At 36.1% G+C, this 26,336-nt stretch overlaps 1 protein-coding gene across 4 annotated transcripts in view; it reads right to left on the reverse strand.

Moving 5' to 3' along the window:
- Positions 1 to 26,336, reverse strand: part of LOC131684530 (ribosomal protein S6 kinase 2 beta) — a 102,383-nt gene that overhangs the window by 54,746 nt on the left and 21,301 nt on the right. Inside the window, exon 2 of one of the 4 annotated variants that reach the window (XM_058967491.1) lies at positions 5,304 to 5,347. The exons of 2 other annotated variants lie outside the window; for them this stretch is intronic. In XM_058967491.1, the coding sequence (XP_058823474.1) occupies positions 5,304 to 5,347 (44 nt within the window). Of the gene's footprint in view, positions 1 to 5,303; positions 5,348 to 19,944; positions 20,086 to 26,336 lie in introns of those variants that run through there. One more of the 4 variants, XM_058967493.1, reaches the window with a different exon arrangement.

The following is a 26,336-nucleotide window of genomic DNA, read 5'->3' on the forward strand; positions in this document are numbered from 1 at the left end:
TAGCTTATTCGGAAAACCGTACTTATGCATTATCTGCCATAGCTGATCTCGATCGATTGTGTCATATGCCGATTTGAAATCGATCAACAAATGATGTGTGGGCACGTTGTATTCGCAGCACTTCTGCTTAACCTGACAATCGACGGCAAAGAATTTGGGAGAGCACTTTGTAGGAGGCGCTAAGTAGTGTGATCGCGCGGTAGTTGCAGCAATCCAACTTGTCACCCTTTTTGTAGATTGGGCAAACGACACCCTCCATCCACTCCTCCGGAAGAGTCTCCTCCTCCCATAGCTGATCTAATCATCGATGTAGCAATCCTTTTTATGATGTTCACGGCAAGTGGAAACTATTCGCCTTCGTCATTAGGTTTTACACCTACCGACATAACCCAGCAAATGAGCCGGATGAACTTCGTTTGAAAATTCTCGATGGTTTGTTTACATGGGAGTTATGTAAGTTCGAATGTAACAGATGAGCACCCGTTACACTCGCACTCACGCAATTGACAAAGTAAACAAACCACCGAGAATTGTCAAACATGAACTTCATTCATCATGAGTTCATTCATGTCGTCATCATGTAGAATTCAATTAATTAGTTGCACCAAGCATCGGGTTGCTTGGAACGGAGCTGATGCAGTTCCATAAGTGACCGTGGTCTACTCTAGAATCTTCAGAGATTCAGGATTATCTCTCCAGAAAACTCTCTGGAAACGGGTGTCCTTAGGATGCATACGAATATGTCGGTGCATTTTGGAGATGTCGGATGAGAAAATATATCCATACATTCGGAATCTTAATGCGATGTCAAACAGCTGACTCTGCACAATTGGTCCCACAGCCAGTACGTCGTTAAGAGCTACCTGAACGAAGTACTGCGTGATGTGGCATGTAATACGTTTTTTGGCTGAGCTCGTAATCTCTCTCGTTGACTTCCTTGCAGTGACCGAGTGTTTGCCATTCCCGAATGAAATCAACTCAGGTATCATCCATAAATGACGTAGCATTCTATGGGGGAGGGGGGAGTTCTCTTCCTTGTTAAATCGTTTTAGAGCTAAAGAACGACAGCTGTCCAGCTCGTCGAGGGTTGTTTTGACCGGGAGTCAAACTACAAATCTGCCGGTCGTATCTACGTACGTAGATGCAAAATGTTTCTCACATCGTTGTTCTTCGGATGTACTGGGTGCAGTGATTGGAAATTTTTCAATCTCCCAGAATGTATGCATCGAATCTTCGATAGATTGAATCGATGCCACTTGCGCATATTGCACAGGTTCGAGCTGCTGATCTAGTTGGATAGTCCCTGCAAATAACCATGCAAGATGCGGCTCATGCAACTCCGGGAGACCTTCGATTAGAGTGAGTTGACCTGGCTTCATAATCTTGAAGAAAAGTTCTGCTCCGATCAGTATATCTATCTGATAGGCTCTGAACCAATGAAATATATAAGCAGTAAAAATATCCATATTCTGAATGTGGGAAACCGACCAACTGGCAAAACCTATGCACTAATGTCTCTAGTCTGAACGAGGCTAGCAGGTGAAATGAAATCACCTCAAAATCGAAAGATTTTCATAGTCCTTAAAAACCAGAGATGGTATTTATGTGACAGACGAAAACAGATGTTCTTGTCTCTTCGACACACGCTTTCCAAGTTGTATCGATCCGGAGCTGAACAATGTTCATAGATCTCATTCTGGTGATTTGGACTTGTGAGCGTTAGCACGCACAGTGAATCCACGCACGCGCTGAATCCATACAAATCGCCTAGAAAAATGGAATCTTCCCGTGCTGCTGCAAAAGCGATTGGTTATTCTCAAATATGTCTGGAAAGAGATTGTGTTTGCCAGTCTTGCTACCAGATATATACCGAAAGTATGGCAAGAAACAAGCCAAGAGTTTCAGACCTATCAGCTCAGTTCTTTTCTTCTACAAACTTTGGAACCAATAACCGAACATCACATCAGGAACGTTAGTTTAGTTGAATATCCACTGAACAAAAATGCAACATGCATATCAGTGTGGAAAATCTACGATCACTCTGCTTCACGAAGTTGTTTACTACATTGAGAAGGGAGCCTTCTCGTTCAAGCAATCTAACTTGGGTGTATTCCTAGATATTGAGAATGCTTTTGACAATGTGTCCTTCCAGTTTACTCTGGAATACTTTTGGAAAGATTGAAGTTAATCTGAGTCATTGGCTCGAGTCGTATCTGACTGATTGTCAGCTTATAGTGAAAATTTGATGCGCTTCTTCAGCATCGTTTTCTAACAAGTCGGGTGTTCCTCAAGGAAGTAATTTGGGCCCGCTCTTGTTTACACTATTTATTAATGAGCTACCTACAGTATTACCACATGAGTGTCTCATATGTTATGCTGATGACGTCAAATTGTACATGGTGGCCAAGTACATCCGGAATTGCTTAGTTTTACAATGACTGATTCAATGACTGGTGTTCCATAAACTTGCTTACAATCAGTACTCACATGAGCACAGTAATATCGTATCACCGCAAGCATAAATCAATTTCGTAAGACCACTATATTGGAAATCAGAACCTTGTGCATGTTCTACAAGTGCGCGACCTTGGAGTCACTTTGGACTTGGCATTCACGTTCCGCCCTCATTACGACTATATCATTAACAATGCAAACCGCCAGATAGGATTCATGTTCAAAATCTCCAATGAATTTAACGACCTTGTCTGTCTTCGCTCACTTTACTGTGCATTGGTACGGTCGATTCTAGAGTCTAACTCCATGATATGGTGTCCGTATCAATCAACATGGGTAGCCAGAATTGATGCAATACAAATGAAATTCGTTAGTTATGCACTGAGACACCGACGGCAAGACGCTATCAATCTTCCACCATACGAAGATCGCTGTAGTTTAGTGGGTCTAGACACGCATCGTCAACGAAGTTTTTTTTTGCTGTTGGAGCATAGAAACACTTTGTGTGGTGGTCATGACCCTATTCGCCTAATGTTCGCCACATTCAACGAAGTGTTTGCGAATATTGACTTCAACGGGTCACCTACTACCGTCAAGAACCGGCTCTTAAAGAGTTATTGATTTGCCTGAAATTAGATTTATTATTATAGTTCTTTTCTTGTATTGTATTGAAATTTTCATTTTTAGTCATTTATTTCTAGAATTTGTATTGTATTTTATTGCAGTGTATGGTATTGTATTGTACTGATAATTGAACCGAAAAGCTAAGGGATTTTTACGCCAATTTGAGAAGAATTTGCATGAGGCTTCACTCAAATTGGCTTTTTCCCATCTGAATACTTAATACTTGATATTTCAATAAGACTAACAAGGTCAGATGATAAAAAATGAAATAAAATGGGGTATCTGCATGTATCTCGGGTTGGTTAAAAGTAATGCTTAGTAACCACATTCTTTGGTCGTCACTGAGACAGGCAGAGATGAGGAAACTGATTATTTGCGGCTATCCTCAGGGTGTCGTTCTGTCACCTTTGATATGGTTCCTGGTTGCCGACCGCTTGAATTTCTTACCTACGGGATTGCTAACGATGACCAAATACACATTACTGGACTGTGCATCGGAACAATCTGCCATTTAATGCAACAAGCAATAATAGCTGTCAAACTATGGTGTCGACTAGTTGAATTATCAGTTAATCCTAATCGGCCCTTCTGCTCCGATAGTTAGGCTGCAATAAAAGCTCTTAGCTCAGACAAATCACGGTCCAAGCTAGTGATCGCGTGCCGAACCCAAATCGAAGATCTAAGCATTATCAATACTATCTACCTTGTCTGTGTGACCGGTCGTTCCGGTATTACTGAAAATGAAAGGGCTGACGAATTGGCCAGGGCAGGTGCAGTGATGGACTTCGTTGGTCCTGAACACGCCTTGCCTGTTTCGACAAGCTGGATAAGAGAAAAAATACGGCCCTGGGCTTCGACCGAGCACCGCAATTATTTGAGAAATCTAAAAACGTGTTGCCAAACAAATGCGTTTCTAGAACATTTGCGCCCAGTGATTTCGAAAAATCTCCAAAATACCACTGCAGCATGCTGACTAGTGCTTCAACCGGTCACAGCAAACTCAATTATCACATGGCAACTATTCAACGCGCTGAGTCATTTTCATGTGATCTTTGTGAATCCGAACTACAGAACCTCATATCATCCAATACGCTACTGCCCAGCAGTAGCGCAATTGTGATTTCGATTTTTCGACCGTCTTTGCATAAACGAAACCGTGTTTGGACGACTAAAACTCAGAGGCATAGTAAAGTTTCTTATCCAATGTGGTGAAGAGCTTTTTGCTTGCTCGCAGGTGATTCGAACTGTTTGTGAGTTTAACTTACCTGCTGTTTGTTTTTGTGCTGTTATATTCCCCACACAGCTAATTCTACTTCTTCTCTAATCTTTCTTCTTTTCTTTCGTTCAAAAAATTATGAGAAGACACGGCAAGGCACAAATCCCCGAATACACACAGGGAACGTACAATTTGAGCCAATATATTTTGACTCCTGATTCCTGAAGGATGCTAGGTTCCTATCCAGCAAACAAACCGGATTCTTTTGCATGGATTTTCATTTCTGCTATTTCACTTGTTCACTTTTTGATCTGTTTCTCCGTTACCAATACTTTGATAAAATTGGAAATCATGTTTCTTAAAACAACGAATAACATCTATAAACCCTATTTCTGGTCATCACAAACATCCAGTAAAACAGATAATCTTAATATTGTAACACTGCTCAATTACCACTTCTTAAGAGTACTAAAGATATCGATTATATTTGTAGCGCCCAATAATATTAACTATTACAGTACAAGTATGTAAAATGCATTATTTTAGAACCATGCAAAAACCGAAAATAATAAACAATCTCACGTAAATCGTCAAGTTAAAAGCCAAACTAACATATTAATATCGAAGACATGCGATTTTTGTGCTGCTGCGCACTACGCCAATAATAGGAAAGGCAACATATTTTTTGGCACAGAACACGCATACTAAACAGAATTAAAAACGGTGAAATGAATAAGGGGCAAATTCAAAGAGAAACGAGCAGCATACTATTGTTTTTTGATATTTTATATTCATTAGTAAAAAAAAAGGATTTGAAAAATATCACATGAAGAAAGATACATAATAACATATCGTTAACTTCTGCATCGAGCAAGTATTTAAAAAAAAAAAAACAAAATAAACAACAATCCAACTAACGAAGGATGAGAAGTGGGATGGAATAGATATATATAGAGAGAAATATCGATCCAGAAAAAAAGGAAATCGTAATGTGATGACGTTTACGTACAGAAACTATCCGGAGACCTGAAATCGAGTTAGACACGCCGTGCGCTGAAAAACACAATATAATGAATGAGAGCGAAATTCGATGAGATTATGTATGTATGTTTGTAGGTTATTTTTCGATATTGAACCACTGATGAGATCAGAACCAGAAGTACAATCTGGACACAATATGGGATGCAAAAAATGCACTAGAGAAAACTGATCATTAGGGTAAAACTGCCGATTGTGTGCTTAAAAATGGTAAATGTGACAGAAGGTTGTAGTAATTAGTTGTAGAACCGAAATGGTAAAACGGAAGCCAAATTAATTTCATGCAAGTAAAAAATCATAATCTTACAGTAACAGAGAGCACGCGATAGCTCGACCGATGGAAACGTACTACCACTAATCAGCCAACACGTGCCCGCCGACTTCATTGTTTACAAACAAACCAAACGACTGCGTTTATTTTTTATAGCTTCACAAGACCGGTCTGGCAAGTTCCACACTTGAAAAGAAGCAATTTTCCAGCACAGATAAAGCACCGAAGCTCTTCCAACTGGTTATGTGTGGTTTTTTAATACACTACAATAGTGCTGTCAGTCTAGGTCAAGTGACACGAGAAATTGATTTTTGCCAGAAGCAGAAGCAGCTGGGGAGAGACAGTAGATAAAAAACACAAGAATAGGATTGTCGATTGCGTCGGTGGTAGGAATGTCACTGTTTTGATTCCTGTCAATCGAGTTTCACAGGAAACTGAAAACAGAACAAAAGAGAATTTTCCAACCTACGTTCACAGCGGGAATTGTTTTTGTACCATTACATACTTGAAAATAAAAATATTCAATTCACTAAAGAGAAATTTGTTAAAATTTGCTTTTCGTTGCATGGTGACAGAGAAATGGCGAGAAGGTATTATCACGATTCAACACAAAACCAACGGAAACGCTAGCGACCATCCAAATCTAGTATTCTTAATCTGGTAAGAGAGAGTAAAAAATAACCGGTCGTAATCCAAACCACGGCTTACATATACTAGGCTAGCTCGTTAGAGTGTAAACATTTGACGAGAGCGCGTCATAGAAATCGTCAGCGAAAACAATTACATGAAATTCATATATTGTTTGCTGCTAACGAATGATCGGCACCTGGTAAATCACAAGGAAGCTATGCGGATGTCCAAAACCTTTGCTATGATCAGAAAATTACGGTGGGATGTTTTCTATGGCATGCATCCAAATTCCCGATTTATGCTAATAATCACATAGATGCACTGATTATCCACTGTGTCTGGTGTAATTATGGCGTAATTTACGTCAAAAATCCATTGCACACTATTTTTTCCACCGTAAGAGCTCAAATATTGTTAATTAACAACTTTCGAGAAATCCGTTTGTTTATCTCAACGATTTCTCTGACGTCACTGAAAACTGTCAATTCGCGGAATAGCAAGCCTCCTTTATGTGAGCCGTGATCCAAACAACGAATCGATTGTATGGGTACGCGGATGTTCAATAAAACGCAAATTAAATTTTACTGCAACCACACGAGCTAAGCGGCGATTTCGTATGTTACGTGGATTGTTATCACCTTCTAAAAGTGGTTCTAAGGTAGATAATGAAGCTACAATTTTTTTGTTATGCTATTTAAAGAGTTTACTAGTTTAGGTGTACACACAAATATCGTCACAAAATATTGGCAATGATGTCACCGTTGGCTGCTGTTTGTTTTTTGTTGGTTTCGGTTTACTGCAGTCTATTCAGCAGGAACTCAACGAGACACTCGGTTGAAACGAAGAATCCGAACGATCTAGCTATATCTTATGTAAATAATTATGAAAATTTGGCGAATAGCTCTAACTCGCGTTGAAAGGCAGAATGGGGAAGAATAGCGAATCACAGATCACGTCGGCATGATAGAGAAGACTAGGTACACTTGATACCACTTGAGTAATTTTTTTTTAACCGTTATGTTCGCTATAATGTAGCTGTTTTCTGCCGTAATAACTGAACTAACGACGCATTTGCAATTCAACCCTAACATTTGAAATGGGCTTAAATACTAAATGTAAGCATTGAGAGAATTGTAAAAAAAAAGATTTAAACAAATTAATCATAACCCTATTGTGAAATATGGCACTATTTCGTTCACCTTGTTATGTAATGCACCTCAGAGCAAATAAAGAGAAATCTAGCGAAAATTTAGAATAGGACGTAAGTAACAATGAGAGATTCTCTTTGGGGTCTTTCTCTTCTTTTCATTACTCGGCCATTTCAACATTTACTACTCTACTCTTTGCACAATATTCTAGTAAAAACCGTCGGCTTTCGATATGTACTGGAAAATTAGTGCAAAGTTTTGTAATGACGTCGTAATAAACGAAAGAGAAAGTAAACAAAGAGAGGCTCTCAATGTTACTTACGTCCTATTGAAAATTTTCTCTAGAAATGCTATTTGCACTTTTCATGCGAACCATCGCTCTTCTCTTTCATAATAAACTTCTTCACTCCGATATGTGTTGCTCCCATACGTGCATTCTACTCCATGGCTGCACACCTCAAAGAGTAGAAATAAAGAGGCTCTATAGTATGGTCTGACGCGCACGGAAGCAGAGAAGGCAACGAAAAAACATTTTACAAACGTTCTTCCGATCAATCTTTGTCTGAATTGTAATTTGATTCGCCTTCCAGTGAGGGGATGCACAAGAAAGTGGCGCTTCCAGGTGACTCTTTACGCGAAATTGTGCAGCTCCCCGAGCAGAAGAAAATAACTGCGGAATACTAAATTTAGTTATCAATACCAACGACTGTTTACCACAATATGGTATTAGTGAGCTCTACATAAGAGGTAAAATACCACAAAAAAATAACACAGGTATGTTCTACAAATAACTATTTGATAATAAAACGAGTTATTATAATACCTGAATAATAATAAAACATTTTTAAACCTTCCAGTAACAAAATTCACTCTATAGAGGTATTCAATAAGGTATTGATTTGGTATTTGTAAAATTCACTGGAATACATAAATAATACTAAAATAAAGCATTATACCTCATTGAGGTATTAAGCAAGTATTGAAAAATGTTTCTTCAATACCTGCTTAATACCTCAATGAGGTATAATAAGCAATTAATACCAAGATTTGGAATGAATACCAAAAAATAGTATGCTCGGGTTATTACCCAGTTATTTTCTCCTGATCGGGTCTTGGTGCATAGATCTTTCTCCTTTTCATTTTCAAGTTTCTCTTTGTGCGGTCGTTCTGCACATCGCAGTGTTTTTGTGCTGCTCTATTTTTCATCGGTGTATTTCGCTCTTTGTTCACATTGTGTGAGCAAATAACAAGCCTGATTATGCATATTGTACCTACTTGGACACGTCACACATGCATATACTTACTACACCGAAAGTTATAAGAAATAAGTCATATCTAATTTGCTGTGAAGATTGGCCTTTCAGTTCAAAATCAGATTGTCCCTGTACGGAAATTATATAAAAGTTGGGTTTAAAGCATCTGTAGTTTCGATTAATTCACTAAGTGCTGCACTACTTTTATAATCTTGTTATAATCAGTAGGGCAATGCAAAAAAATTTTTTTTTTGAATTCTCAAAGGCCCCCCCTCTTATATTGTGACAAATGTCAAAGTAAGCTCAGATGCCAAGTTTCACATCATTTGGACAATTTTAGACTCTCGCCCATTTCGCTTGAAATTTTTGAAATTGGTAATATGGGAAAATATGGAGGAAAAATATATTAAATGCTATAACTTTTCAAGTAGCAATCAGAAAATTACAATTTATACCTCTTTTTAAAGTAAATAACCTTAGTATTTGAAGGAAGATATTCCTGTTTCTAGATAGGTAGGGAAAAGTGGGGTACTGGGTCATTTTGACCCCAAAATCCCCTATGTTTAATGATTTTTCTGCGCCGTGATGCAAATCATACATATTTGGGAGTTTTTCTAATGTGAAAAAATCTCAGAAATCGAACGGAACCTTTTTGACATTTGTCCGAATACGGGAAGTTGGGGTTATAGGGCCTTTTGTCATTAATATTAAATTTTATCATTTTCTCGTGCATATAGCTCTATTATTCTTCAATCAATTCTCATAAAATGTACCTTGTTAAACGTGAAAAATCCTTAGGAACACAATAAAAATAGATTCGTTATCGGTAAAATTCTGCTCTAACTAACCAAGTGTTCAAATGGAGGGATGAATAGAGGTGAATTAGGGCACGATTATCCTATCAACGAATTGCGATTTTTTAGATAGAAGAGGCATACGTCCATATCCGGGAGAAAAATTTCAGAAAATTTTAACATGTACGAAATGTTGTAGTGATAGAATTCGATAATTCCGGTGCAGCGAAAACCCTTGTTCCATGCAACAACATGAAACAATTTGTTCAATACATGAGACAAAGTTCTCCCCATCTAGGAGGAAAAATTAAAAAAAAAATTCTCCGAGGATAAATGTACAAATATATTCTCTTCTGAAACACCCTATTCTTTTCTTCATTACATTGAAACCTGGATCTGCGTATTCTCAGACAACGCTGTATATGTATGACAATAAATCTTCCACATGTCAGTTTTATAAGAAATCCGCACACTAAGGAAAACCCTGTGTGGGAATACGCAAGACAAAACCAAGTATCGTTTTTGTTTGGAGTTGTTCAACTAGAGCTTAGCGCATTAGAAGAAGCACCAGCACTGCCAACGAGATAACAAAAAACATATAAAATGGTTACACAAGCGTAATCCACAAACCCAGAAAATTATGTAAAGCAATCAGTGATACCAACATATCGGAAGTAACAATTGCATGAAGTGTTCTTACAATTCGTTTGTTGGACTCAGCTAGAAATGTATTTCAAGACGATTATTATACAGGGTGTTTGGTTCATAATTAAGAACCTCTCGAGGGATGATTGATTGTCTTATTTGGAGAAAAAAATCGTTCTACACATACCATTAAATCTCAACCGTTACAGTGTTATTGAACTTTTTGTGTAAAAAACTTATTTATATTAAAATACCTCTAACACGAAAAGTATACTTTGTATTTTAAATCTTTTAGTTTCATTGGAAAGGTGAGAAATTTTTCTATTGAATGGTGTTCTCATATCTTTCAGTTAATCAGTATTAATTAAGTTGTAAAATTGTTAAAAGTTGGCGTTTTTGATCGTTTTGTTAATTTTCTCAAAATAATGAATTATGATTATAGCGATATTTATTATCCAAAAGTTGGGTTTTAGTACGATTCATAATTTGTTCTTCAACATCATATTCCTATCTCTTCTCGTTTCTTTGTAATTTCATTACAAAACTTTTCCTGTAATCGACTTACAAGTGTTTAAAAGACTCTAATCTAAAAAATATGCTTTATATCGTTATTTCCAAGTCTTCATTGGAAAGCTGAGACAATTTTCTTTCGGTTTATGTACAAATATCCTTTAGTTAAGTGTGCTGAATGGCTTTGTACTAGTAAAATAACTCAAAATTGGCGTTTTTAGAGAGTTTTAATTAATTATTCTAATTATTATTCAACAAAAATGTTCATTTGATGTCCCTTAACATTCTCTATAACTTGTTTGACACTTTATCCCTATCGCTTTTCATTTCGCTGCAATTTAATAGTTAACACAGCATGACCTCACCACAATTGTAGTGGGTTCGAAATCGTTGTTTTTGCATATGAAGCGAGGTGATAAAAATGATTTTGTTTCGAAACTAAAAGCGATAATTGAATGGAGTCCAAGAAAGAATTGTAGAACTGATATGCATTATTTCGATGATAATAATGGTGATGTTTATTATTTACTTTTTTGAGTAAATTAACGAAAAGATAACATTAACTTTAAACTAATTTACTTCAGAAAGAATTCTAAATACACTTAATTGAAAGGTATTAATACTTCTTTCTCTGCAAATTTCTAGCTTTCGAATAAAAATAATAAAAGGTACAATAAGTGCCATACTTTTTCAAGAAGAGCTAGTATTAGTGAAAATGAGATAAAAATATCAAAGTTCAATAACTCAAACACATGAAAACAAGAAAAGATAAGTGTATCATGTCAAAGAACAAATTATGCAGCTCTTCAAGACAAACAACAATTAACATGGTGATGTTGAAAAATCGATCGAAATTGTTAAATTTTAAGTAAATTACTGTGAAAAGGTTAATTAACCTCATTAGCTGAAACATGTTAGGACATCATTCAATGGGATTTTTTTTCACCTATTCAATGGATCTAAAAGATTTGAAATACAAAGTATACTTTTTGAGTTAGAGCTATTTTAAGACAACTAAGTTTTTAACTCAAAAAAGTTCAATAACTTAGTAACGGTTGGGATTTGATGGTATGTGTAGAACGATTTTTTTCTCCAAATAAGACAGTCAATCATCCCTCGAGAGGTTCTTAACCATGAACCTTTATGGATCGTTTTACATTTTCTTTTCTTATGGATCATTTTGTAAATATCCATGAACCATAATTTAACGTTCGATATATGAATCATTTTTAATGTTCATTTTTACATCTTCTATGGACCAAGAAAAATTATTTAGCAAACATTTTCATCAAATTTATGGAACTTTTTCTGACATTTTATTGCTCCATTTTGTAATACCGTGGAACATTTTTGTTAATATTATAGAACATATCGATGTGTTTTAATGTACATTGTTAATATTCTATGGATCAATGTCAGTTAATTTATGGCACAAAATGTATCATTTTATGGAACATTTCCAGTATTTTTATGGGGCATTGGTTCATATTAATTGCTCTTTTATTACTATTTTAGTGCTCTTTTGCGAGCATTTTATGGTTCAATTTTACATAATCTATGGATCAAATCACCCTTTTTTATGGATCATTCACACTGTTTTATGGATTTTCAGTTTTGTTTTATGGAACATGGACAACTTTTTTATGGATCGTTTTACAATTATTATTTTAAATATTTTATATGCAAAAGTATATTTTCCCCATATCGACACCAGGTTAAAAAACGAACCTGAAACGTTGATGCATCTTGGACACATATGTGCTCATCGCTTTATCTTATCAATAGAAATATCACGCTGCACAGCGGTTTGCTTAACATCGAAAATGACTCATGCATCTTTGATTGCTTGGTTTCGAATGAACACGCGGAAACAGCATTTTACTTCACAGCCCGGACCGGTATCGTTTACTCGTTTATATTGTTAAAACGTACTTCTGAATAAATACGAATTAAGTTAATGGGAAGATCAAAGGGCTCTTGATTGATCTTTAACCCCATCGAGAGCAATGCACACGCAACCCACATCTTTTGTTAGGGCAAACTGTTTGTTTATAGCCTCTTGATACTGTTGGGGCTATACTGAGTCAGTTCCGAACAAATACTGCTTTACAATACGTGTTGACAGTCCCGGACAGGCACTCGCTTTCCCGTTATAACAGTATTTTCTATTGGCTCAATTATGAGATGATTTATGTATACAGAGGCATGACTTTTTGTACTACGGCGACGAAAGAAAGAATCATAAATGTTGTTGCATAGAGTCAAAATCTCCCAAGTGTGCGAACATTTTTTTTTGTTGGAGGTTCTCTTAAAAATTGTTTGACCATCATCTACCGGGTTTTGGAGCAAAACCTCATAAATAAAACCAAAAATAATTAAAGGAGTGTTAACAAGGACAATTTATCAACTATTTTAGACCATGGAATCCATTTGCATTTGTTCCAAAAAGTTCGTTTAAGACGACACAATCTTTTATTAGATGTCGTTAAGATTAAATAAGGTGTCAAAACTGTAAAGGTTGAGTCAAAACAAGATTTTTTATTGAGTTGGAAATGCTCTTCGACAATCCCATTGTCACTAAGAGTCCTTTCTTATTGAGACTGCTCAAAAAACTTAAAACGATTGACTCATAAGACCATCCCTTTACATTCCGTATCAGGCAAAAGAGAGTATCTACACGGATGGGATCCACTGTTGTCGAACATACCCTATCAATCATTGTCGCAACAATCGGACTAGCTTATGCACAACATCTCTATCCGCATAAGCTCGTAAGTAGCACATAATATCACAACGCGAACACAGCGATACAGCAGTGAAGAGAATGAAATATCATTTAACAATTGACTCCACTGATGGTTCTCGTTCCGGTGTTACTACTTCTGAGCCTCTGGCAATGCAGCACGAAGCAAACAAGAGAACTAATTTAATTTAATTTCTTGGCAGAAAGGCATACTGTCGGTTGTACGGCTACTAGATCCGATTCCAATTTCGGAGAATAATCATTGAAATAAGAAAAAGTATGTAATTTATGAACGGGATAGAATGGGATGTCTTTTGATTTATGAAAGTCACTGATACTCCCATTCGCACTATATTATTATTGGAATTCCACGCCCAATACTTCAACCATCAAAATCGGTAGAAAATAGCGCACTGTTGTGCTATCGTATGACAAGTGCCATTTGGTACATTTTAAGAAAATACATTTTTAAAGTTTGAGAATTAACTGAGAACGATTCAGAGAAGACAATTGATACTTCTATCTATTCTGTATTAATCTCTATTACGAAGAATTATATTGAGAAATTTTTCTAAAAATGTGAACAAAAGTCGCACTCCCTCGTGTTAATAATGTGTAGTGATGACAAAATTTGTATGACGTATCATAATTATGCAGGGAAAATTTTACAATCAATTATTAACTTTTATTCGAATCTTTGGCTCAATTTGACCTAGATCGGTTAGATGAATTTTGAAGGAAATTTTGGTCAGTAGTCAGTTGGTTGTATTGTTGCCAAATATGCAATATTTCCCTTTAAAATCAAAATATCGTTTGTCATAAGATAGCACAACAGCGACGAGTTATCTAAATTTTTCCAATCAGGAATTTTCGGGCATATCAATGCGATCAGCATTGCACCTTAGTGATTATCTCGAAAGCGCATATTTCATTATGTACCGCTTACGTTATGTGGCCCTTACGTTATGTACCCCTGAGTACATGAAATCATGTTCACTATTTAACCACAATGACCACCCTATCGGAATCACCGGAACCGGAGGTAAGTGTAAAACGGGATAGGTTTTTAGGGGAAGTCCGAGCACAGTATTTGATAGGTGTGACGCATTTTCGCGGAAATTAGTTATTATTATACGTTATCAGCCAGTGGGGGGCTCACTTAGATATGCCTGCTAGTTGGTCGCTGCTGTAACCCGATCAGAAGAGCTTAACAAAACAATAACATAATTATAACTATGGCTGATATTTATAACGACTGGGATTATATTCAGATAACGGAATTGGAAGTGGATAGCGGACAGTTTTTTATACTATCAATATTATAACATAATCTGTTATGAAACGATCAATTTATGAATGGATCGTATGTTCCCGATCAGAAGAGAATAACAGATTTGTAACAATTGGAGTTATTTATTTCAAAAATATTTTGAAACAGCACCTGTTATAAATCCAACTGGTTAGTTGTTAAAATAACAAAAAATAAAACAAAAAACTGGCTAATGATAACAAAATTGTTACAAAATTTGATATGATTCTATCAAAGTTAAAACAAAATGAGATATAATTTTTCCAGATTTTTATTGCAACCTTTGTGAGAGATTAGATAAAAACTGTATTAGATATAATCATCTAATGACAGTGATCTAGTAACAAACGATTAATTCATAAATTGATCGCTTCATAACAGATTATGTTATAATATTGATAGTATAGAAAACTGTCCGCAATCCACTTTCAATTCCGTTATCTGAATATAACCCCAGTTGTTATAAATATCAACCATAGTTATAATTGTGTTATTGTTTTGTTATGCTCTTCTGATCGGGTTACTAGATCACTGTCATTAGATGATTATATCTAATACAGTTTTTATCTAATCTCTCACAGAGGTTGCAATAAATGTTTGGAAAAAAAATTATGTCTCATTTTGTTTTAACTTTGACAAAATCATATCAAATTTTGTTACAATTTTGTTATCATTAGCCAGTTTTTTGTTTTATTTTTTGTTATTTTAACAACTAACCAGTTGGGTTTATAACAGGTTCTGTTTCAAAATATTTTTGAAATAAAAAACTCCAGCTGTTATAAATCTGTTATTCTCTTCTGATCGGGAAACCACCATAGGCTTGTACACTCCTGCACAGATTGAGCTACAGTTGATACTACCTTCAGAAGGTATGCGAGTACAAGCTGCGGTCGTTTAGAAGCATTTTCCATGTATGTTGTTGTCAAGGTAAGCAAGAATGCATGTTATGGAAAACGTGAGCTATCCAAGACATAAAAAGCGAGGTAGGGGGTTGAAATGACTAACGCATTGAGTCATGTCAAATAAATGAACAAAAGGCCAGGAAAATATTAACCTCAAAGACAATAAAATTCAGAATATCGGAGGCGTGTTCTATTACTACCTTTTCATTAGTTATTCGCATTTCTCCATCAACAGCAATAGGTTTTTCAAAAGGCCCATAATATTTCCTGTACCTTTCTCTTTGACATCAAGGCGATATTGTAAACAATTTGAAGGCTACATGAAAACAACCAAAATATGATTCAACTATAGTTCAACCATCAGACACCATGGTTGAATAATATTTTGATTGTTTTTGTATACCTTTCAAACGATTTACAATATCGCCTTGATGTCAATGGGAAAGTTACAGGAAATATTACGGGCCTTATGAAAAATCTATTGTTGTAAATGGAGAAACGCGAATAACTTAAGAAAAGGTCATAATAAAACAAAATAATTGTGTTGCAAAAAATAATTCTAAATACCTCGAGAACTATTACATTTCAGAAAATTTTTGTTATGAGCATTTTGATTTAATATGGCGTTGATTTTGTTGGAGCAAAATTCCAAATATCTCTAAAATTTTGGAAGATTTTTGTTACATGCATTTTTATTTAAAATGATACTTAGAATTATATTCTGTAATGAAATTATGGTTTTGTATTTCAATTAGTATGATATTTAAAAACATGTATAAAGTTATCGCTCTAAAAAAAATTACTGATAAGTTCTCTTTCTTGCAATCACATTCAAAATGTTTCTTTTCTCTTTAAGTTTTTGTTGACAAAATATAAAAAATTAAAAAATAGGTTTTTTTCCAATTTAAATTTTTAATATAAATTTTCGTTTTTGAGAAAAATGACACATTTTTTTCAGTGTATATTTTTTTCGTATAGAAATAATCATTCCCAGTAACTCGTTCATAGAAAGTTTTGCTGCATAAAATAGAGTAATCGACATTTTTTTTTTGGAAATTAATGCACGTAGAAACGTCTACGCCCTTTTGAAAAATTGCTCTTGTATCACAATATTTCAATTGCCAGAAAAAATCATGGAGATTCATAAACAAGTGCAAAGTTTCGTTCGAATCGACGATGGTCATATTTTGCAGTCGGCACACACATTGCTTGAAGTTTACTGACATTGACACTATGAGGAAAAATATATTAAATGATATAAATTTTGAAGTAGCATTCGGAATTATAATTGATACCTTATTTTAAAGGAAACATTCTTGATATTTGAATGGAGATATCTTTGTTTCCCGAAAATGCGGGAAATTTGGGTTTGAGGCATTTTGTGCCCCAAAAATCCCCATTTTTAATGATTTGTCTGCTTTGTGCTGCAAATAATAAATATTTCGCAGCAATTCTAATTTTAAAAAATCTGCGGAATCGAACCTTTGTGATCTTTGTCCGAATATAAGAAGTTGAGTTTCTAGACCATTTTGACATTCATTTCAAATTTGGTCATTTTCTCATGCAAATATCTCTATTTTTCTTCAGTCTATTTTCATAAAATGTACCTTGTTGAACATGTCAAATTCTCAAAATAGAAATAGATTCCTTACGGTTCACAAGGTGCATGTTTTTAGTGTTCAGAATAGCACCAATTTATGAAGATTATTTTCAATGCGTTTTTAATCAACATTTTGATCCTGAAGTTTATATATATTGAGCATGAGCACGATGACTAGTTGCTACTCCGTGATTCACAAGAACAAGTAAAATTGCATAGAGAATCAACGAATGGGGCCTGGGAGTAGCTATCCATCCTCAATGTGCACGTTTCGAATGTTCTATACTTTGAAATGCCAATAGCGGCGTCGGTCATGCCCTTGTAGTCATCTGGGATGGGAATGAATGTTAGTGTAACAAACGTTGTTATGGAGACCGTGTATCTCCACGTTTGCCATGGGAATGAGTTTTTGTTAGTAGGATGGAGTAAAGAGTTACAAAAATCTGGATTCACCTTGATGAGTGATACGATCTATGCAACTCTCAGTAGTGTTATCATGTATTTTTGCTCTGGGCACTAGGCTGACTAGGATTTGTTATAGATTTATCGTTAATTGAAAGAGTTTTGAAATCCTCGGTTTATAAAAAAGCAACTTCAACTCCGGAACGCCGACAGTCGGGAATGTTGTTTATGTATAATGGAATCAAAAGGCAGGTGAATGATTTTATTGTCCATTGCTCCGTCTTTCCGGCGAAATAAAAATACAATATTATGAAAAGTGTCGCGAGGCATTTGTCTATATATCTATATAATTAAATGTTTCGTAATACACGCATTATTCAACATGTATATATTTTGGTATTATTATTATTGACAATTATGTATTGGCTTCTTTCTTCACGGACGATTGATTCTTATATATTAATTATTCGCGCGCGTTGTTAATATAATAACCCTACCGAAATACCTGAAATGACTAACTTTGCATGTTGAACACAACCGATGATACGTACGCGGTATTTTTACGTTAATTACTAGAACAAGATTGTAAACAATAAGAACGAAAAAAAACTAACTCGTCACATTTTGCGTCAATGATCAAGCTACAACATTTTTATACTCATGAACAAATATGGTTAACGTGACAGAAATATAGTACATGTACTACTCCATTTAATTTATTGATGGTTTAATGGACTAAAAGTAAACCAGTGAATATGAAAATAAAAAATTGTTCTTCGTGCTGATATGACTGCCGAAAATTGATAACTGGTTTTGAATTCTTCCTGTGAATTGTCAATTCTTAACACTCATACATAAATCAAAAGTCATCATTCACTGAGACAAGACCATGCGTATTCCCCACGCGCATTAAATACCCAGTGTATTAGTTTCCTAGTTGGTCAAACAAACACTAAACAAACAAAGAAATTAGTTTGCTCAGTTTAAAGAAATGTCAGCTCAATTTGCATCAATCGGCGGATACGTGTTCCGTTACAATACCATCAAATCAAGAAACATATAAAATTATATACAACAAAATATGAGCAATTCAGAAGATAACGAAATGAAGACTGCCTAATTATTTTCATTAAAATAAGATCGAAAAAAATTAGTTGCATAACCGAGGTGGTTCATTTTCAAAGATAACACTACTGATGAATCACTTTATATGGATCACTTTATAAAAATAAGTGATGGGGGACACGAACGACAAAAGCTGACCTCCGCCTGAACCTAAAGTTCATACATATTATGTTTAAAACTATTTTGCAACCTGTTCTTTGATTCATTTCGTTTTTCTCTTCAATTCCAACCCAATATTGGTAGCAAAACGTCTCATGCTACATCTACCCTGGTTTCCCAGAATATTTAAACGAAACTCATGTTATTTACAATACTTTTCGCCACCAGTTGTGTGTTTATAGTCTTACTAGGTCATAACAAGCATTATAAGGTTACGCGTCATTCTGTGGTACTTTGCAAGTCTTACACAATAATTCCACAAAAGAATGCTCACATCGAACAGACAGGATTTACGTAATTGTTTGAGACAGCCCAGGATTATAGGTGACTGTAAAAAAATAACTACAATACACACAAATTAATAACGTGATAATTATTGTTCGACTCGTTCTTTTTTTACCAGGTAAACCTGACCTACCTTCAAATGAAAATGGAATTGCATCAACATTTCTGAATAACAGTTGTTAGGCACATCCCTCGAGCATTGTTAGTTTTTTCAAGCTCCTATGTACTAACTTCCGTGGGATCGTCAATGCCAGGAATCAGAACGGCATTAGACTAGAGGACGCCCAATGCAAATGATTTTTAGTTGTGTGAAAAAAGCGGTGGAAAAATATCACCAGACTCCATTCGATAGCATTAAAAATATTATGATCGATAGAATTGCAACTTCTGATTCTATCTGATTATTATTGCATACAGATGATACTTCGACCTCAACGGAACTGACGACTTTGAATCCCGTTCGTTCCAAGACACCCCTTGCTCACTGCACGAATGTATGGAATGTATGGAAATCAGACACAATATCTCTCAATTAATCTACAAATGGCATGAATACCACTGGCATGAATACCACCAATACTCCGAGTTCAAGTCACGATCCGGGTGTTGATTGCTGTGTTAGATGGTTTTCTCCCATCCTTAGCTGCTGGCAATGTACACGAAGTTACCATTATGCTTTGATCTCCGATAACATTAGACGAGCAGAGATCAGCAAAAATAACAAACAAATTCCACAACCATAATTCTCCGAGTAAAACCAGACTGAAACTTTTCTTTCCTTCTATGATTTACAAGCCCATCTTCCCCGGACAGCAGTAGCCATACAGCATACTTACGGCGCATATCACCGTCACTCGCTCCGCAGTCCGCTCACTTATCTACTGTCTTCTGATGTTCACTGCAAACACATAGTGTCACTAATGCTATAATATGGTAGCTGCTACAACTTAGTTGACGGACACTGTCTTTGATACTGACTTCCGTGTTCAAGTGGCAGAATCAAACAAGCTCTGAGTGTTGTGTTGCTACATTCCGAATGGTTTTCGATGATGAAAAGGGGCGGGAGCGGTGGGTGGCGTGTTTTTGTTTTTCCAAAGAATAGCAGAATAGCATAGAGTGGTTGCCTTGTACATGTATGCTACTAATCATCGCTCTTGACCGACAGTTGTAGTATGTTGGCGGACGGAGATGTTCTACTCTTGGATGATCTCAAAGAACACCATCATCGTCAGTGCCGCGGTGTTCCATTTTATAGTTATTATCAAAAAATGCGAGTAACACTTCGAACACCGTTTAGTGTAAGTTCCGAATTTCGAAAATGGAATGCCGCTGGCGTGAAACTTAACGAAAATTAACCGAATTCAGACACCAGCATGATTTCATTGATGCACGCCCAAATAAGCTTGAGAACCATGGATTTTTCGATTTTGCTTTTGTAATCGATTTTAGATTTCAAAAATACGCTTTATTATACTCGTGATTGCCGACAAAAATCGAAATAAAATCATACTACGTCGCTGTTGTGCTATCTTATGCTATCGCCGTTTCGAGAAAAACGATTTTTAAAGTTTGATATTGAATATCTGGAAACTTATAAATGATATAAACAAACGGTTGACTATATTGCGAGTTTTTACTATGAATGTAAACAAAAGTCGCACTCACACGTGTCATAGGCGTGTATTGAAGACAAAATTTGTACGTATCATAATCGTAATCGTGCATGGCAAAAATTGGTTACAGTTTGGCCAAATATGCTATATTTCCAGTTTAAAACTTAAACTGTATTTTTCTCATAACTCGTGTATTTTTCGTTTGAAAATTTTTATTCCATTGTGTTCCTCAGACATTTTAACACATAAAAACATCTAAAACTTCAATATAACTTGTGCAAATCCCTAGATACAGTGATTTGAAGCAAAAAAACTCACGATTTCTCATCATGTTTCTCGCTATATCTACACAGATAAAAAAATCATGTAAAATTATGCTAACTATACTGCACATAAAGGGAACGCGACCAATAGTGTAAAATTATGCGAGTGATTAGGTTTACATTGGCCACAAATCGTACTATAAATAACTTACGTATGTATTGGTGACGATACCGACATAAAAAAAAATCCGTTAACTAAAACCAAGACTTGAACCGACAATCATTGACACACCAGGGACACCCCCTTATGGACTAGGCTAAAGCGACACATAACAACGTGACTGCAAAGCGGCGTACATAAGCTTCGCTTGAGCGTGGACGATCCAAGCGCATTGAGTTGCGGCTCGTGCATGTGTGTGTGACGCAGTTAGTTTTTCTCTCTGCTCAACACCGTTTCGTATAAAATCGTGTAAAAATAAGATATTTTACCTAAAAGTTGAATGAATAGCGCGCAGGTCTCGAGCAGAATAATGTAAATTTCCATAGGAACAAAAAGATTTGCATGATTTTCAGGGGTCATTTTATGTGCATGATATATAGCGTAAATTTATTCGTGAAACATAATTGCACGAATAGTTTTTCTGCGATATCAGGAAATACGCTGAAGTTAATTTTCATATTTTTTTGCTGTGTAAGTAACCAAGTAGAATTTCAAAATTCTGTAAACGCCACTTTGTAGAGATTTTTCAGACAAGTAATGTGGCATATCTAACTCAGTTTACCCCAAAATGACGTTTGTCATAAGATAGCACAACAGCGACGACTATACGCTCTTCAGTACTAATTGACGTGTATCATCAAAAAATGTTCAAATAAATGTACACTTCAAAAGCACATTTATCGAATATTATAATGCCGTTAGTTTCTGCTCTACTTTGGGTTCTAGGTGAAATAATATCGAACAAAATTCGACATACATATTCTTCGAATTCGATCGGACTGTATGTGATATTCTTTTCGACCAAAGATCGCAACAAGCTAAACCGAAGATTTTACGATTTCTGACGCAACACTATTCGGCTGTGGCCCACATTTCAGAAGTTCGCCATGTCGAGCTTAGAGTTTTGGTACCCAGTCAGAAGCAAGTGAATGCGACTATTTCCCATGAAACCTTTTAAGGACAAGCACCGCATCTACGCACCATCTCACGAAGTTAAAATCGACGGTGCGGTCAAAGTTAAAAGTTTGACATGCAAACATCGGCTGGAGTAAGGGATTGGCTGTTTTAAAGATCCTTTATTTCCGGTCATTCTTTTTCTGTTAATTTACAAAAAAAAATCTTAAAAAAAGAAGAAAAACTTGATTTTCATTAAAATAGGGAAATGTGCAAATCATAAATCAAAATCATTTCCTGTGTCTTTCGCCGGGTCCGCTTTATCGAACAGGGTACTTTCCGACAAAATAGGTCTGCCTGTTCGTCCGTTTCTATCGCGGATCATAAACTACAAAAATGCAAACCTTCAAAGCTACACTGTCGCTCAATGTTGCAATAAGGGGGTTGTATTGCTCCATGAACATTCTTTCTAGAGCCACGGTAGGACACAGGACGCTTTGTGATATAAAAGAACTCGTACCTGCATCGCAGCTAGTTCTAGGACAATTAAACTCCAACGGCGTGGTAAGCAGTTGTCTTTAAGGAGATAATCGATCTACAATCTGTTCCCAAATTCATGAATAAATTGCCATGAATTTTGAACCAATCGCATTTTAACGTTACGAAAACATGAATGTGAGTAAAAAATCATGTGCTTTGAATATTTGATGAATTTTGATTGAGACGATAGGCATTTATTTATTTTTGTGAGCTTCAATATTCACAACTTTATGAACATTATTCATAAACCAAATGCTGATACATGATTTTATTCATAGATTTTAGAATAATGTTGGCGTCCGACTATACGGCGTGACCTCATTCATGATCCTCTACACCTTGATTATGATCTAGTTTTAGTAGTTTTGAATAGTTCACAAAATTAAAACAATCTTTATATTTACTTACTATTTCATAAAATTCCAAATATTACTCAAAGATCCAATCCTGTGTTCCTGACTCATTGTATATTGGTTACGATTCACCTTTCAGTCACGTGGACGATTTCAGAAAATCTTAAAAAATAAAAAAAAAGTTTTCACTTTCACGATATAGTTCATATTGCATGGAATTTTGTGTAAGATCCAGATATTTTCATGCGAGCAACATTACAGAGCTTAGAATATTATTCGTGGATTCGTTTTTGCTTCAACAATTGGTTCTTGTTATGTAGTATATAACCCCGTGGTCTATTTTATGTTCCCGTAAAGATGTATTTAAAAGATATCGCAAATCAATGTCACTTTCATGGTCTTGTTCATAATTCAAACACACAATTTCACGTGAACTATTTTGAACTTCATAGTATATTGTTCAGCATAATATTTAAGAAATAGATCACAAAACCATAAACGATCAGAGATCGGTTCCCCTTCCATAATCTAGTTAACATATTACGGGGAGTCACCACTGTGAAACACGAAAAAATGGGCATACTTTGGAAAAAAATTCTTAGCGTAATTAAGAGATGAATCGAGATCCTGTAAAATGATTTTAATAGTACTAATTGTAAAGTACAACAAAAAACAACGTTTTCAACTAATTTCATCACAAGATGGCAGCGTAGTAGTTTCCGCGAGCGAGTTTTTTTCGAAAAAGTACACGGTCAAAAGCCTAAGTTTTTTTCGATTCCTTAGAACAATAGCAAGCGACGTACGTATCATAACTTCGATATTTTGAGTTTTTGCGATATGACGCACTTTTTTCGAGAGTTGTCCTACTGAAGTTGTAGAGATGCGTTTTCGAAAGGTTTCACTGTCGGAATCACTCACTACCATTGCAGACGAGACGGGAAATTTCACTCTCTAAAACACTGCTTAAGGCCAATTGCAGCCGGCCGTGATTCTGATTGTGATATTGAGTGTACGGTTCAGTTATGCGGGCACAGAAACTACGATTACGTGGGAATGGGCGTATATTTGTTCGCAATTGAGACCATGATGATCAGATTATAAGTGCAGTGGCATTCACAGAATCACGGAGCGTTTTGGTGTTTTTAAAATCTAGGGCGTAGTTGTGCGCTGCGTGGATAAACGCGATAGCATGTCCGCCTCTGTGTACCATGATGAGGGGCTCGAGCGTTTGTGCGTTAACGGGGGCTTTTGTGGAGCCATAGGGTAGAAACTTCCGGACGTGACCGATTCATGATCGCGCGAACACGTCCGTTTATAAGTTCACGAATGTAAATTTATAAGTGCTAAAACGTTTACTTTATCACCGGGGTGTTATTGAATAATCGCGTAGGGTAAAAACGTGTGTATGTTAACGTGTTATTCGCGTGTATAAATTCGATTTCGTAACCATGTGGCCATTTGTAAATTCGTATGCGTCCTTGAATGAATGCGCGGATATGAATGCTAGAAGATAGTGAGTTTCCACGTATCACCCGAGTTTCCGGTCATGTCGCTATGGAACGTATTGCCTAGTGAATATGAGCGTTATTGTTTTTGATTGGTTCAACTGAATGTCTGGGCCTAGGTTGCGAGGACCGAAGACTTCCGGACATGAGTGATTCATGATCCTGTGAACACGGGAGTTTGTAGGTTCAGGTTGGAGGCTGCGTTTGTAAGTTTATAAGTGCTAGACGGTTCACTTTATCACCAAGGTATAACCATGCTTGGCGTAGGTATGCGTGGATGATAGCGAGTTATGTCTCGCTAGTAAGCGCAGTAGTTTATGCACACACAAATTTGATCTTTCCCAAAAAAAATTCCGTTTGGGGAAATAGCACCAGACTTATATAACTAGCATTAAGTTGGTGTTACTTACTGACGAGAAGAATCCGAAGCACTAAAACAAACAAACTTTTACGTGTTCATAGAATTTTATTTTTGATTTCACGACTGGCACTGTAAATAGCATTGCTCTTCCGCCAAGTACTGGCAAGTCACCAGTCACCGTGCGTTTAGGCGAATCTGACGGAACTTCAATCCCGGTTTTCATTAAAATGATAATCACTCCCATAATCACCGTAAAAATATCTCCACAATACGTCACAATTTAGAAACAAAGTTAAACGATTAGCAGCATAACAAGAACAAGTTAAGAGGTGGGGACATCATTTGGAATATGTCATAGTCGCCAGTCACCGTTATATGTCACTATTAACCGTGCGTATAGCGATCCATTCACCGTGGATTTAAAATTTTGATTCTACTTTATTTAAAATATTTCAAGCAACCGCAAGCAGAGGATTTGTGGTTTTATGAAACTAGCTCTGTCAATTCCATGGTTTTGATTCAATCTTGTTTTCTTGCTCATCTCTTTCTTGTCTTTTAGTCACTGCTTCATTATTCTTGATAGCTCGTTTCTGCTCTTTTTTTATAAGCTGTAGAGCCTTAATTTCCACTGCGACCATTTAAAGGAATATTGTGGTATGACTCAATTTGATGTTATGCGCCTCAGCTTTCCCTTCATAATTGAGATACGAAGGTCCTTGTCTGATTTTGCATATTACCCCAGTTAGGATCAACTCGTTTAATGAATCTGATTACCTTACTAGGATTTGATTGCCAAATCTCAGAGGGCTGGTTCCTACAGCCCTCTTTTCCAAGAATTGAATATCTGTAACTAACAAGAGCGCTTCAATCACAAAGTAAATGCTCCGCTGTCTCATTCTTAAATTGACAGAAACGACAACTCGGACTTTGAATTTTTCCCATTTTATGTAGATGATATCTACTAGGGCAGTGACCGGTAAACAAATTAGTTATTATTCTAAGGTTCCTCTTACTTACATTAAGTAAAGTTCAAGCGGCTTTGGCACTCGGCTTTATAAATTTCCTTGCATGCTTTGCAGTATCTGTGGCGTTCCAGTTCGATTCTACCAAAGACATTTCCCATTTCCTAAGTTCCATATTTAAAGTACAGGTTGAGACTCCACAGAAAGGTTCTGGGCCTATAAACTCGGTCTCGGAACCTTCTCTTGCCAAACTATCAGCTGATTCGTTTCCTTGAATTCCACTGTGACCGGGCACCCAAAGCAAGTTTACTTCATTATTCCCTGACAGTTGCTTACGTAAGGTAATACATTCCCATACTAACTTCGACTGACAAGTTGAGGCTTTCAAAGCATTAAGAGCTGCTAAGCTGTCTGAAAAGATACAGATCGTTGCAAATTTATATTGCCTCTTGAGAAGAATCAAGAATTGCTTGAATCTCCACCTGAAATACAGTTGGGTAGTGTCCCATCGGGATAG

Source organism: Topomyia yanbarensis, chromosome 2 (genome assembly GCF_030247195.1).
Source record: "Topomyia yanbarensis strain Yona2022 chromosome 2, ASM3024719v1, whole genome shotgun sequence".
Taxonomy (NCBI): Eukaryota; Metazoa; Arthropoda; class Insecta; order Diptera; family Culicidae; genus Topomyia; species Topomyia yanbarensis.